Genomic DNA, 15,420 nt, shown 5'->3' on the forward strand with positions numbered 1-15,420 from the left:
ATGGTTTCTCCTTCCTTCATGGTGAAATTCTCATATTAAGAATATAGCAGTGTTCCTCTTGATCTCTTTACTTGAGGAGTTCCTTCATGGGCCACTTGTAGAGTGTCCCATATTTCCTTTACAGTGGTACAACTTTGAATCCTGTTGTACTCATCTGGACCTAGTCCACACACAAGCCATTTCTTGGCCTTGTCATTCTTTTCCCATTTCTTCAAATCTTCAGTAGTATAGTCAGCTCTTGTTTTTGGCACGCCCACTCCTTCAGCATTCTTCTTTGTAGTAGCTTGGATCATCAGTAACCATGTCCCAGAGTTCATAGTTTTCTCCTATGATGTGGTCTCTCATCCTGTTCTTCCACCAGGAATAGTACTGACCATTAAAGAGTGGAGGCCTAACAGTGGATTGCCCTTCCCAGTTTCTAGGTGGTACATTTATCTTGATCTGTTCCTAAGGTGTTAGCCTCTTCAAGGATAACCTGCTCTGATACCAATTGATGTTTTAGACTTCAATACCACAAAAGAGGGGGGGGGATGATTTATGTGGTACCCAATTTTTGCTTATCTTTATTATAGAAGGTCTTGGTTCTTCTATGTATTCCAACTACTACTATTGCAAAATAATAAATACAGAAAATAAAGAACACAGAGATTTTACGTAGAAAACACCTGGCTCAAAAGGTGAAATAACCACGACCTACCTTCCAGTAGGATTTTCCCAAACTCTTCACTAAAATCACTGAGCCAAAAACTGCATTTACAAAAACTCTTTTGTAAACCTAGGATTTAACTCTAATCTCGTTGTGGCACACAGCCTCAACTGTTGCGACAACTTCAAGTTAACTCTAACTTGAAAACTCTAAGTACCTAATACAATTGCTTCTATAAAAACTGAAAGGTACAATGTAAAATTACCTACTACAATTGAACTAGAGTAAAAGATAGACACTTGGAACTGGTTCTTCTATCTGGTTCAAGTAGCTTCAGGATTGCACGCTTGAATCACACATAAATTGCTTGCAAAATTGCCTTGCTATTTTGCTCTCAATTCACGTTTAACTTCTGCTTATGAAAGAGAACAACACTAATATTTAAGGGGTTAGTAATTAGAGATTGACTAGGATACAAATGCTACTCTTTCATGGTGGAAAAGTTCTAGTTGATCTCATACTCTAACTCTATCTTTTTCCTAAACTGTGTTCTCTTTGTGTAAGAAGTCTTTCTCCTTATCCAATATGCAACCTTTTCGATCATGATCAGGAGATATTACTTATGATAAGTTAGATTTATCTCCTTCACGTGCATCTCACATGTTTGGGTTGATCACGACTGTGCTTCACAAGATGGACCTGGTCCATGTCTGAGTTCTTTTGTCAGTCTTCAAAACTTCACATTTACTTGGGCCAACATTTGTAAATCAGCAGCCAATGTTGAGACTGATGTCATGTTTGGTACAGTTATATAAGGTGTTATGTTTGTCATGAGTCATTTTAGTTTTGTTTTCCATTTGTTTAAAGATTGGTATGCCTGTGCAAGAATAAGTGTAGAAATCAATGTGGGATTTAGAGAGTCCCATTATTGTCTTCTAAGATAAATTATTAAGTTTAGGTCCAAATGGAGGGCAATAGACTCAATGGATTTGTTTATATTACTAACCTGAAGTGGTTAGGAATTGAGTTGTAATTGTTGTTGTTATTTAAAATGTTAAATGGTTAATAACCTGCATACCACTTTTCCATCAAATTGATTGCTCTGTGGTAGAAGTAGATATAGTAATAATAGGCTTAAACGTTTACAACTATGTGGAACTAGTACAATTTCAAGTAAGCATTTGCATCCCTCACCTATCACACAATTTAATTCGGGTCGAAAATATAGCTAGATTCTGTTTCATATTTTGATCATGATGTTCAACCAGTACTTTTTTGGTTGCCTTGTTTAAATCTGAGGATTCCTTTTTCTTTTACCAATATTAAATTTCCTCGTCTCTTCTTCATGGCAATTTTCTTGTTTATATCTTTTTCCTTGGCTTGATATTAAGATGTTACATTTGACATGAATAGTCGGTGGGTGCAGGAATATGTTGTTGGAGCAACTCTCACAATTACCTCATGTGCCTAGTGTTCCATTTCAAATGACACCTTTCACAACAGAAGTTCCAGAAGAGGTCAGCTCTAGTTCATCTTCAACATCATTTGATTTTCTATATATGTTACCCGACCTGATCCCCGTTTAACTACTTTTGTATGCAGAGAGAGGAAGATTTGGATCAAAGGCCAACACCACGGATATGGAAGAGACAAGACTTTGAATCTGATACCGATGAAGATGAGATCAATTTCTGTGCTCTCGCACTTGTATGAAAATTTCTTTTACGCTTTTTATTTGTGTGCATCCTTTTACACCCAACTTACAAAATAGTGGAATAGTTATCCCTGGAAAATGACACATGACATGCGCTTGAGGGAAAATAACTAAGTGCTTCAACAGTACACATTAAAAAAAAAAAACTATATTTGAAGCCTTATTAGAATGACAGGCGTGACGCGTCCATCCTTTTCCCTTTTTTCCTTCATTTTCCTTCTTGTTTTTCTTTATGTTTCTTTGTTTCCCTTCTCAGTGCTAAAAACGTTTTCCCAACCCCAATAATATTCCGATGCTGTTCTGTTTTTGTAGTTTTATGTTTTGGCAAATTACTAAATTCTCTTTGACTGAACTGAATTGCTGTGGCTTGTTATGCAGTTAAAGTTGCGTCAATCATTAATCAAAGATGAACATGGTTGATGCACGCCTTAGTCCAAAGCTCTCTTCAACATGTTGCGTATCAGCAGATACTGAAACGTTAAACTTTCCTCGCACTTTTATTAACAAGTACATGCACAACTATATCCTGGTCTTGCTCCATTCGGGTTACTCAGTTTAGTTAGAATTGTACAATTGACTCATCTGCTCATACTAAAGAGATTGTACTAGGGGAGGCTTGAATATACTGATAGAACTTTGTGTATTTTGTGAATAGAGATTTGTGCATAGCATTTGAGCCTTTTCGCTCATCTTATAGACTGGGTGAAGCCTGAAATACATGCAGGGGGAATTTCTTTAGTGGTGTTTTGTTTGAAAAAAGCAAGTTTGAGATTTTTGGAAAATCTAGTTTATGGAAATAGTGTGTGATTCAATTCTTTTTTGAAAAAGATGTCCAAAAATAACTTTGCTTTTCGATTTATGCATATGTGTATCTTTGAAGCAGTGTCATCAGTTTCACTCAGAAAAAATTAGCATCATATTGTTTAATGCCATGTTAATGGATCTACAGGCACAAAATTTCTCTGCTAATTTTAGTAGTTCTCCTATACTAATCAGAGCATGGTCAACATTTTTGCAGGGAAGAAGTGTCTTGCTAATTCTATTTCTGAAAATTTACTAGTTATAGAACAAATCGTTGACAGTACAATGATGGGTCAATGTGACAATTCGAATATTATTCAAGGTTCTTGATATAATGAAACACTATTAATTCATCAAAAATGGTATACATTCATTATAAGCATAGTGAAATCCGTTTATATTTAAAGGAAAAAAATCAATGAAGAACTCGAAAATTGTACTTAAATTTGGTAATTCTTTCAAAACGGTCCCTACTCCATGTTACAACGTACTAACGATGATTCTCTAAGTTCAGTTTTTCTAACCATATATATAGTAAGTATTTGGAATATATGGATATTTTACCAATTCTCCTAGTTCTAAAGCTAATGCCCATTTAGTCAACCCAACGAAGTTAGTATATGCAATGCATAATGCATGTGTCTCGTTTTAAAATTGACTACTCATATGTTTAATTTAATTCCCTATTTCTGTTGACATAAGTGAAAGATTGGAAATTCTTTTTACAAAATTTCAAGAATAACTTCCACAAACAAGCATTTGTGTTTGAGCTATATTTGAATGATCAAGTGGAAATTTTGGAGTCTCCTTCTGCTACTAACATTTTAATGGAAATACATGTACTACTTGTTTTCGGATCTTAATAGAGCATCCCGTTTATTTACACGATTTAAGATATTCGGCCTCTCTGTTTTAATCAGCTTCATGGATTGTTGTTCGTAATCAGCTGATGTCCATCCCTTTCCATTCCCTTCTTTCTCAACTCTCAAAGCTGAAGCTTACCATCCCAAGAACCAAAGAGCTTCACGCTTTAATAATCAGGACTCATCTCTCATGCGACCCATTTTACGCTACAAGAATTTTGAGGTTCTATGCTCTAAACGACGACATCATCTCAGCTCGCAACCTGTTTGATAAAACTCCCCATCGAAGTATTTACCTATGGAATTCCTTAATTCGAGCTTATGCTAGAGCCCGCAAGTTTACAGATGCATTTTCTCTGTTTAAGGACATGCTTTATTCCGAAATAAAGCCTGATAACTTCACTTTTGCATGCCTTGTTCGAGCCAGCTCTGAAAATTTTGATGTGCACAGCTTGAGAGTTTTCCATGGAGCGGTTGTTCTCTCTGGGTTGCAGTGGGACTTCATATGTAGTAGCCAACTGGTAAGTGCTTATTCAAGATTAGGTTGTATAGCTGATGCAAGCAAGGTGTTTTCTGGGATAACCGATCCTGATTTGGTCTTATGGAATTCAATGATATCAGGTTATGGTTGTTTTGGAGAGTTGGAGAAGGGGCTAGAATTGTTTAGCAGAATGCAGAGAATGGGGTTCAGGCCTGATGAGTACACAATGGTTGGCCTGATTATAGCTATATATGATCCTAGTGTGCTGAAAATAGGTGAATCAATCCATGCATGTTGTCTAAAACTTGGTGTAGAGTCAAATTCTCATGTAAGCAGTCTCCTTGTTAGTATGTATTCTAGATGTAAATGTATGGGTTTAGCTTTTAGAGTTTTTGAGAGTCTTTTAGAACCTGATTTAGTTACATGGTCTGCAATAATAAGCGGTGTTTCGCTGTGTGGGAATAGTGTCAAGGCCTTGGATTTCTTCAGAGAAATGAATATGAAAGGTGGGAAGGCGGATCCACTGCTGATAGCCACTATACTAACTGCTTGTTCTCAATTGACAACTGTGCGGCCAGGCAGCGAGGTGCATGGTTATTCTTTTCGACATGGATGTCACTTGGAGGTTATGGTCTCCTCTGCTCTAGTTGACATGTACTCAAAATGTGGATTCTTGGAATTGGGATATCAAGTTTATAAGACTATGACTTTCAAGAATATTGTTTCAATCAATTCAATTATTTCAAGTCTTGGTTTATATGGACTTGCATCTCAGGCCTTTCAGATATTTGAGAAGGCACTGGATGAAGGGCACAAACCAGATGAAGCTACTTTTTCCGCACTCTTATGTGCATGTTGCCATGCTGGTCTTCTTAATGATGGTCGAGAATATTTCAGAAGAATGAAAGATCAATTTGGCATCCCAGCTAACACCGAACATTATGTTTACATGGTAAAGCTTCTTGGAATGGAAGGACAATTGAGAGAAGCTTATGAACTTGTCCAGTCTCTGCAGGAACCAGTTGACTCTGGCATTTGGGGGGCACTATTGTCATGCTGTGATGCTCATAGAAATTATGAGTTGGCAGATATTATAGCTTCTCGTTTTTTTGGTAATAAGCTACAGAATAGTCGTTACAGAGTTATGCTTTCAAATATGTATGCCAGTGATGGGAGGTGGGATTTGGTAAATAAGTTGAGAGTGGATTTAGGATCAACAGAGTTGAAACTCGCTGGAAAAAGCTGGATTTCTAGTATAAAACCATTTCCGTGAAAGGAATTCTTGAGGTGTCTTTGCTACATATTTCATGGTTCACTTTGTTGAATCTGGGATCAGAAGCTGCGACTGAGGTAGGATCAATCTAACTTTCTCGTCATGAAAAGGAAATTCTATCGTGTAACTCCAAAACAAATGTCAAAAGAAGATGAGTTTAACCCATTTTGTGCTTAACTAAAATGATTTTAACAAGTTATGGAAGGTTCATCTCCTCACTTCTGTTACTTCCAAGTTTTACCATGAATAATCTTTGGCTACAAACAGTTGTGATCATGTTAAACATATGTTTCAAACAGCCGATTAAGACATGATAAATGAAACATATATACAGCTAAAACATACAAGGAGCTGCTAACAATCTTTGTTGCCCTGTACTATATTGATCAGGTACGTATTGCTCTTTGGTGAATGGATGACAAATATCTTTTCTCCTTTTGGTTTCTGTTCTATGATCGTCAAACTGGTGGCCACTTTGATTTGCTCAAGTATGGTTAGAAATGGTATTCATTTCATCATGTAAAATTTACACAAACTAATCTGTGAAATTGTCCCCAGGGTCACAGAAAGTCTAATGGGCAGAATGCAGAACTGGAATATTTAGGTAAAATAGAGGGAACCAGAACCTTTTTTGTTTTGTTTTTTGTCTTCTTTTGGGAGCCTGGATAACCTCTCTCCATAATATGGCATTTCCATAGGTAACTCGTACAGGCTGTCGATAATGTCTCACTAAATCTTGATCATTTGGAGTGTAGATTAAATTTTAGCTTCTGTATCTGAAGGAAGTTTTCTGTTTGAAGGGATTTGCTTAGTATGCGTTTAAGAGAATAATGATCTTGCTAATTAACCCGACAAGTGTAATGCACCGTGAAGATGACTCTATTGAGCACATTTATATTGCTGTAGATTTTCAAATATTAAAGGAGTATGTGCGTATCTGTTGTTATTGACATCTTTTAGACCATTAATGCAAGTCATCCAGAAATGTCTCTTACATGGTGCAGGAAGTACATTGACTGCAGGCTGTCGTTCTCCTGGCCTCAGGTATCATGTGTTTCAAAGTCCTATCAGAGGTAGCAAAGTTGTGTTTGCAAGCTTCAAAGGCTCCGAATGATGGGCAGGGTGTTCTTTGTAAATGTGATATGATAAATAGTGGTAGCTTCTGACTTTTCTAGAGGACAAAGGGCATGTTAAGGAGTGACATTTAAGTTAAGAACCGGACGTGGAATAGCTAGGAATACGAATGCCAGGGATCATACTCAGGATTGGTTTCTCATCACTCTTATTCCTATTAGATTCTATCAATTATATCATCAACTTACCTCAATCTGAAACTAGCTGCTCCCACTAGATTCTATTGCTATAAAAGTTGAACAATATATGCATGCGTAAATAGTTTCGGTGAGTCTTTTGGTGCGACTTTAATGCCATTCCATTCTCAAATGCAATCATTCATATCTTTTGTTGGACATTTTCTTGTCTTTCCCCTGGCAGTATGTTAAATCTTGCTAAACTTCATTTATAACAATTGAACCTTTTTTTCGGAAAATTCTTAAGAGTCTAAGACTGAAGTGCTAGACATGCATTTTTCTTCAATGTGGTATACTTACTAAAGGAGTCCAAGTATGTTTGTACACTATATATTGTAAACTGCTGATATAATTCAGTAGGCTGTCATTTGATTATATGACCAGCTGCTCAGTCTGTACTGCCTTAGATGTCATTTTAGTTTTCTTACTGATTGGTATTAGAATATTGCAGAAACAAAAATTATATATGAGGTTTCTACTCTACTAAAATGAAAACAACGTGTGAATGTGTTAAACACCGTAAACTGATACAAAGTAGGTCTCTCAGATTCTATTCTCCCAGTGCCCTGGCACTTACTGATCAACTTTTGTAGTTGCAACAATTAAGATGCTTTTCATCCGTTTTGCAGGAGAACCTTGATGGTTTAAGCAATCCTGGATCACAAATTCAGGTACCTGAAAATTTTGCTACTTCAAGTGAAAAAGCATCACGGGCTGGAAACAGCTCTCTTCCATAAAACAGGATATTTGGTGGCTTCTATTTGTTCAGTTGTATTTGTGTGTATCAAAGTTGCTTTTTAAGGACCCAAAAGTATTTATAAGGGGGAAAAGTCCAGAACATTATGGCTACTCAAAGCATCAAAGCAACAGCTTATACTTGATATTATAATTATTCTGCTGCAGAGCTGGTACCTATGTTGTATGTTATGACATTAATAGTGAGATCCACGTAAGTCGTAATGGTCACTTACTTGAACCCCGGAAGGCAATACTCATGCATTGTAGAAAGAACATTTCCTGATGACTATAGAGGAACCTCTGATGAGTATCATCAGAAGAACAAGTGAATAAGAATTATCAAGATGCATACATTTAGTATTTAATTATAGATCTTTGAGGTTAGATTAGAAGAGTTGATGCTACAGAAGTATGGGATGGCCCTAGGAAAATGGCCTATTTCAACAAGTTGTGTAAAGTTGAAATTTATTTCTGTCAGTCTGCTCTTATTACTTCTGTAACTACTTAGCTAAATGGTTATAGTTGCTAAGTTATCCTTTTGACTGCTTTCTTTTTGTGTCAATTTTCTGAAGAAGTACACGAGTAGTTCTTCTTTTCAGGGTGAGAGGATTACCATATATTTCCATCCTTGTAAATGATATTTCTTTGAAATGACCTAATGGTAATAATTGGGAGAATTAATTCTTCCATTAAGTAACTTCTGAACCAAATCTGCCGAGGATAGCTTCTTCTGTTATGCCATAACCTAACGTTCTGTTGTTGTTGGAAAGAGTTTGCTGATATGGAATATAGACGCAATAATTTGACAATATGCTTGTGGTACTATGAAATCGTAAAACCAAAGCTTTCTGACATTTACTTTCGAGCTTGTTGATATAGTTTTTCTTTATGTTTACTTTCTGAGGCAATAGGAACAGTGTGTCTCAAATCAAATGGTGAGGCTGAAATCAGGTCACAAGTTTAACTATCACTAAGGACATTTGTGGATTTTCCTCTATGCCATATCCGTTATGTTTTTCATTTTCTGAAAGTTAATGTTTAATGTTATTATTTTCTATGCTTGTTCATTATGAAATTGAAAGATAAACCAAAATAATCTGGAAAGGTTGGAATGATTGTTGAGACCAGTAATATTCTTTTTTCTCTAGAATTCAGAACTCTCGGTGCTAGAGTCTTGACATCCTATATCCTTGAAAGCAACCTTAGCTTGAGGCTCTTAGGCTAGAGAGACCATGCAGGTGTGAATCTCTAACTCAGTTTAGAAGTTGGTAAGTGGTAACCTAGGAGGCTTTGTGCAAGTCCATGAAAAAGGAAATGATCAGTTTTGAAGACTATTTCAAAGACCATGAATCTATTGAATTCACTGTGTAACACCAGACTTGCTACAAGTTAGGCAAAATCATACTCTAGTACATAGGGTAGGCTAATGAATTTTCAAAAGCAAATGTTACAAAATTGAAGATGTAAACTTTTTGGTGTCCTTTTCCTCTTCCTTTGTCCTTTGAGCTGTAAAAACATTTGGGTGATGTTAGGAGTAGCTATTTGTTAGCATCGTCAACAAAATCGATGGAGAATCAGGAAGTCTCGGGTTCAAATTTTAGAAAAGACAAAAAAATACTACTAAGTTATTTCTGTATCATCTATATAAGCCTTGATGAACAAAGTTATATGATACATGTATTGGTGGGGTAGCAGGTACTCGGTGGATTCAAGGTGTACGCAAGCTGACTCGAACACCATCATTATTAAAAAAAAAAAAAAAGAAGTAGCAAGTTGCAATATTCTACTGGCGGAGGCAGCTGTCAATAGGAAGTGGGATCGGTCTGTCTCCTAGCAAGCCATTGTTTCTACACAAAATTACTAGTTAGACAGGAAAAATTCTTCTCTGGTTGTGGTGATCCTTATTTTGTCTTAAGCAGTAGACCTAAAAGCAAGTAATATAGCTGAAGCCCTTACTCCTACATATTTATCACTGGATCAGACAAGTGTTGTGGCTTGAAATGAGTGTGGATACATATGGTGTGTATTTGTTTTCGGTCTTACTTTATTCTTTTGGAAGTCTCATCTCCCAAGTACTGTCATGGGCGGCTGTGCCCCATGACCCCTTGGGCGCGCCCCGTGGCGTCCTAGCAAGCCTTCCAATGCCTAGCGCCACGGACGGCCCCGTGGTCTTGGCCGCGCCAAGTGACAAGCGCGCATGTGCCTCTGTCGCCCCACCGATATCCCTCGCCAGCGCCCAACCGCAGGCAGATGCCAACAGTGCCGCGCGCGCAGACAACGCCGCGCGCGCCGACCTTGATGCCAAAGACTATGCTGCTGACAACGGACCTGTTTTCTGCCTTATAGCAAACTAAGTCTTTTTCATTGTAAATATAAAGTAGTTTTATTCCATATACTTCCATTATGTTTCTCTAGCTTAATCAAGTCTAGTCTTGTAGCTTTGGATTATTTTTTTAAGCATTATTAGGGGGATCAAGCAATCAAACTTTCTAGCAAGCAAACATTTCTCCGTACTGGTGTCTCTCCCCCTCGACACCGCGTTGCCTTTCTGTAATAGCTTTCATTAAAGCAATCAAGCTTTCTTTCATTCTCAATTCTCATTCATGTTCGCTCAATTGCTCTTGACATTGGTTTTCCCATACGGCACTGACAATCTAGTCTAGCGTACGGAGGGGACCTCAGTTGGCGGACAGCAACTGCACTGACATCAGTTGCTTAGCCTTATGTCGCTCTTCCAAGGAATCTCAGGAAGGCGTCGCGTAACAGTTGGTATCAGAACCTAGGCTCGACATCGGACGAGGGAACGCATTGCCATTACCACCATTTCTGACCATGGTGAATCATGGTGACCGCATTGCGGCCCTTGAACAGACGGTTGACGGATTACTGCCCATCATGGATACGGTGCATGAACTAAGAACCAACCTAGGGCAAAGGTTGGACGACCTGGACCGCAGGGTGCTCCAGGCCGAAGTTGACATAGAAAACATCAGTCGTGACTCCGAGAGAGCCCGGCAAACGGCAGCCACAGAGGTAGCCGAAATTTTTGGCAAATTTGAGGGACTCCAACAGGAGCGTGCCGAGGATTTAGCTTACATGGCACAAGAGGCAGACAGGGTGACTGCCATGCAACAAACTATTGACGACTTGACAGACAAGCTCAATGTTGTCAATGCTTCTTTACAGGGCCTGCTGCGAGGCGGTGGAAACCAGATCGGGGGCGCTGCAAACCCCACTTCCAAGACACAAAAACTGAAAATTCCGGAGCCAAAGCCATACAGTGGAGCTAGGAATGCCAAGGAAGTGGAGAACTTCATCTTTGATGTCGAACAATATTTTGATGTTGTTGGGGGCCTAGAAGAAGCTAAGAAGGTAGCAACTGCTGCCATGTATCTTCAGGGTGATGCTAAACTCTGGTGGCGGGTGAAATACGAAGCCATCAAGGCTGGTGAAGATGCTCTTAAAACATGGGAATAACTGAAGGCAGCCATACGCCTACAGTTCTTCCCCGAAAATGTTGAATACAATTCAAGGAGAAAGCTACGGGAGCTCCGCCAGACCAAATCCGTGTGGGACTACGTGCGGAAATTCTCCGCGCTCATGCTAAGTATACGCGACATAGGGGACAAAGACAAGCTCTTCACTTTCCCAAAAGGGCTGAAACCTTATGCCCGTATGGAGCTACAAAGACAACGGGTAGATACCCTGCCCAAGGCGATCCAAGCAGTTGAATGCCTTGGGGACTATCAAATGGAAGCTCGGAAGGATAGCCCTCAGCCGCCTGCCCGAGCGGGATTCAAAGGGGGCCAGTCTAGCAATGGTAGCCCTAGCAGAAGTGGGGGAGATCGGGGCTCAACCAAACCTAAGGCTACCTCCACAGGCAGCAACAGTGTTGCGTCTAACAACAATGATCGGGGGAGGAAGCCTCCTTTAGGATGCCATCATTGCGGCGGACCACATTGGAACAATGAGTGCCCACAGGCACAGATGAACGCCGATCAGACTTTTGATGATGGGACGGATGACGACTCAGACGATGCGGATCAGACTGAACCAGTAGGTGCCTTCAATGCAATTGTTGGATCCATTTCTGAGGCATTAGCAGAGACTAGTGCTGGTATCCGTAAGAAGAAGGACTCATGTCCTGTCACCAAGAAAGGGAAAAAGAAGGCGGATAATGAGACTCCTCTTAAGCACGACAGGACCTTAATGTTCGTTGAGATGAAGGTGAATGGCAAGCCCATTTGGGCCATGGTAGACACGGGTGCTACCCACAACTACTTAGCCTCGACTCAGGTGGAACGCCTTGGTCTAGTTGTAGGGAAAGGTAGAGGCCGTGTCAAGGCTATCAACTCACCTCCCCAGCCAGTGGGTGGAATAGCCAAAGAAGTACCGGTGAAGCTTGGCCCTTACGAAGGAAAATTCAACCTGCGCGTGGTGATCATAGATGACTTCGAGTTGATAGTTGGATTGGAATTCCTGAGGCAAACCAACACCATGCCTGTACCGTATGCTGACATGTTACTGATGATGGGAGCAAACGGGGCCAAGCCCTGCGTTATCCCGTGCATGCCCATGAAGATGGCCGTTGAAAACATCTCGGCCTTGCAGTTGAAGAAGGGGGTCAAAAGAAACGAACCTACGTTCCTGGCAACCCTCTGCATCGAAGATGTAGAATGCTCCTCGGGTCCCATTCCTGAACCCGTGAAGGAGCTACTACTAGAGTTTGAAGATGTCATGCCACAAGACATGCCAAAGCGACTACCGCCTAGGCGCACTGTGGATCATGAAATTGAGCTGGTGCTGGGCGCGAAGCCACCCGCCCGGGCACCTTACAGAATGTCACAACCCGAACTCATCGAGCTTCGGAGACAATTGACGGAAATGCTAGACACAGGGATTATCGTGCCCTCCAAATCCCCATACGGGTCCCCTGTGCTATTCCAAAAGAAATATGATGGTAGTCTACGACTCTGTGTGGACTATCAGGCTCTAAACAAAATTACTGTGAAGAACAAGTTTTATACCCTATTCCGCTAATGGCAGACTTGTTCGATAGACTGGGTGGTGCGACGGTGTTCACCAAAATAGACCTGAAGACAGGTTATTGGCAAGTTCGGATTGCAGAGGGTGATGAGCACAAGACGACCTGTGTGACAAGATATGGGTCATACGATTTCCTGGTTATGCCATTCGGCTTGACTAACGCCCCAGCTACGTTTTGCACTTTGATGAACCAAGTCTTCCGAGAGTACATTGATGAATTCGTGGTGGTCTACTTGGATGACATTGTGGTATATAGCCAAACATTGGAGGAACACTTGATGCACTTGCGGAAGGTCCTAGCTCGATTGCGGGAGCATGAACTATATGCGAAGCTATCTAAGTGTTCCTTTGCTCAAAAGCAAATTGACTTCCTCGGACATGTCATCGAGGAAGGGCGGATCAAGATGGACCAGCAGGACATTCAGGCAATCACAGATTGGCCGCCGCCTAAGGATATCCACGCTTTGAGGGTGTTCCTTGGTCTATACAATTTCTATCGGTGATTCGTGAAAGACTACTCCCTGATTGCAGTACCATTGACAGAACTTCTCAAGAAGATCACGCCTTGGGAATGGGAACCCAAGCGAGTGGAGGCCTTCAACGCATTGAAAGCGGTTATGTCTAGTAGCCCCGTCTTGGCCCTTCCTGATCTGGCCAAGCCATTCGAAGTACAAACAGATGCATCTGACTATGCCCTCGGTGGAGTCCTGCTACAAGAAGGGCATCCTGTAGCGTACGAGAGTCGGAAGCTAAAAGATGCAGAGCGGTGCTATGCCGCCCATGAGAAAGAATTATTGGTTGTCGTCCACTACTTGCGCCTCTGGAGGCACTATCTGCTGGGAACCCCGTTCGTGGTCAAGACAGACAACACAGTTGTTAGCCATTTCATGACCCAGCCGAAGTTGAATGGTCGACAGGCCAGGTGGCAGGAACTCCTAGCTGAATTCCACTTCAACCTGGAGTACCGAAGTGGGAAGAGCAATCATGTTGCTGATGCGCTCAGTCGGAGAGCTGATCTAGCATCGGTGTGCCTACTCGCCACCCTAAGGGGGAGCGAAGTAGCCACCTCCATCAAGGACCAGATACAGGATTTACTCATCAAAGACCCTGCTGCACAGTATTTGGTTGATTTGGTGGGACAGGGCAAGACTCGCTAGTTCTACATGGAAGATGGTTTTCTGAAAGTGAAAGGGAACCGACTTTATGTTCCTAAAGGAGAAGATCTACGAAGGACTCTTCTGGCAGAATGTCATGATACTCTGTGGGCCGGCCATCCCGGTGAAGAACGCACCATGGCGTTACTTCGTCGTGCATATTATTGGCCTCAAATGGCCGATGACGTTGCTCAGTATGTGAAGACTTGTCTAGTATGCCAGAAGGACAAGTCAGACCGCTTAACACAGGCGGGACTCTTGGAACCACTAGCTGTCCCAAAGAGACCTTGGGAAAGTGTTTCCCTGGATTTCATCACCGGATTGCCCAAGGTCGGAGATCTAACAACTATCTTGGTTGTGGTAGATCGGTTTTCCAAATATGCTACCTTTATTGCTGCCCCACAATATATATCAGCAGAAGATACAGCTCGACTCTTCTTCTCTCATGTCGTCAAATATTGGGGCCTACCCAAAGATATTGTTAGTGATCGTGACTCACGCTTCACTAGCAACTTTTGGACCCAACTCTTTAAGTGTCTTGGGTCGAAGCTGAATCACAGCTCAAGTTTTCATCCGCAATCTGATGGCCAGACGGAGCGGTTCAATGGTATGTTGGAGGAATATTTGCGTCATTTTGTAACCGGATCGCAGAAGAATTGGGTGAAGCTTCTGGATGCTGCTCAACTGTGTTTCAATTCACAAAAGAGCTCTAGTACAAACAAAAGCGCTTTTGAAATTGTTACCGGACAGCAACCGCTACTCCCACACACAGTCAATGCACCAAATATGTCTAAATCTCCTCGAGCTGCTAGCTTCTCTAAAGAGTGGAAGCAAAATTTGGAGATAGTGCGGAGCTATCTTGTCAAGGCTCAAAAGCGGATGAAGAGGCATGCTGATCAGAATCGTCGCTTTGTTGAATACCAAGTAGGAGACAAAGTGATGGTCAAAATTCCAAAACGTTACTTATTTGCAGGGGTCCATGACCCTCGCTTATTGCAAAAATATATTGGACCCTTGTCCATTGAAAGGCGTATTGGGAAAGTTGCATACCGGGTGGATACCCCAGCTTGGTGGAAAATTCATCCTGTTTTTCATGTCAGCCTCCTGAAACCTTTTCGGGAAGATACAGAGGATCCTTCAAGGAGCCAGCTCACAATACCCAGTATTCGAGGGCCCAATTCAACCGGGAAAAGGCGTGTTGAAGCTATCCTTGATGATAGAGTGATTCATGCCTCAAGGAAAGATCACCAGGAGTTCTTGGTGAAATGGCAGGGCTGTGATACAGAGGAGAACACTTGGGAGAGGGGAACAAACCTCAAAGCCTACAAGAGCCTAATTGAAGATTATCTTGCAAGTAAGGCGTCGAGGACGTCGCCAACTCAGGTGGGGGAGAA

At 41.1% G+C, this 15,420-nt stretch overlaps 1 protein-coding gene across 7 annotated transcripts; it reads left to right on the plus strand.

Annotated features, from left to right (window-relative positions):
• Positions 1 to 1,962: 1,962 nt before the first annotated feature.
• LOC104229029 (putative pentatricopeptide repeat-containing protein At1g64310) lies at positions 1,963 to 8,429 on the plus strand. 7 transcript variants are annotated; one of them, XR_011406248.1, is made up of 5 exons: positions 1,963 to 2,163; positions 2,249 to 2,353; positions 2,739 to 5,855; positions 6,337 to 6,382; positions 6,783 to 8,429. XR_011406248.1 is itself a non-coding variant. In XM_070171188.1 (3 exons), exon 3 carries the CDS (start codon positions 4,111 to 4,113, stop codon positions 5,776 to 5,778), a length of 1,668 nt encoding a protein of 555 aa, XP_070027289.1. In that variant the 5' UTR covers positions 1,963 to 2,163; positions 2,249 to 2,353; positions 2,739 to 4,110; the 3' UTR covers positions 5,779 to 5,856. The 7 variants fall into 7 exon arrangements, 2 of the variants coding, with proteins under 2 accessions (XP_070027289.1, XP_070027290.1); XR_011406249.1 differs by lacking the exon at positions 6,337 to 6,382 and having other exon boundaries at positions 6,783 to 6,822; positions 7,718 to 8,429; XR_011406245.1 differs by having other exon boundaries at positions 6,169 to 8,429.
• The last annotated feature ends 6,991 nt before the right edge of the window (positions 8,430 to 15,420 follow it).

The sequence above is a fragment of the Nicotiana sylvestris genome, chromosome 3 (genome assembly GCF_000393655.2).
Source record: "Nicotiana sylvestris chromosome 3, ASM39365v2, whole genome shotgun sequence".
Taxonomy (NCBI): Eukaryota; Viridiplantae; Streptophyta; class Magnoliopsida; order Solanales; family Solanaceae; genus Nicotiana; species Nicotiana sylvestris.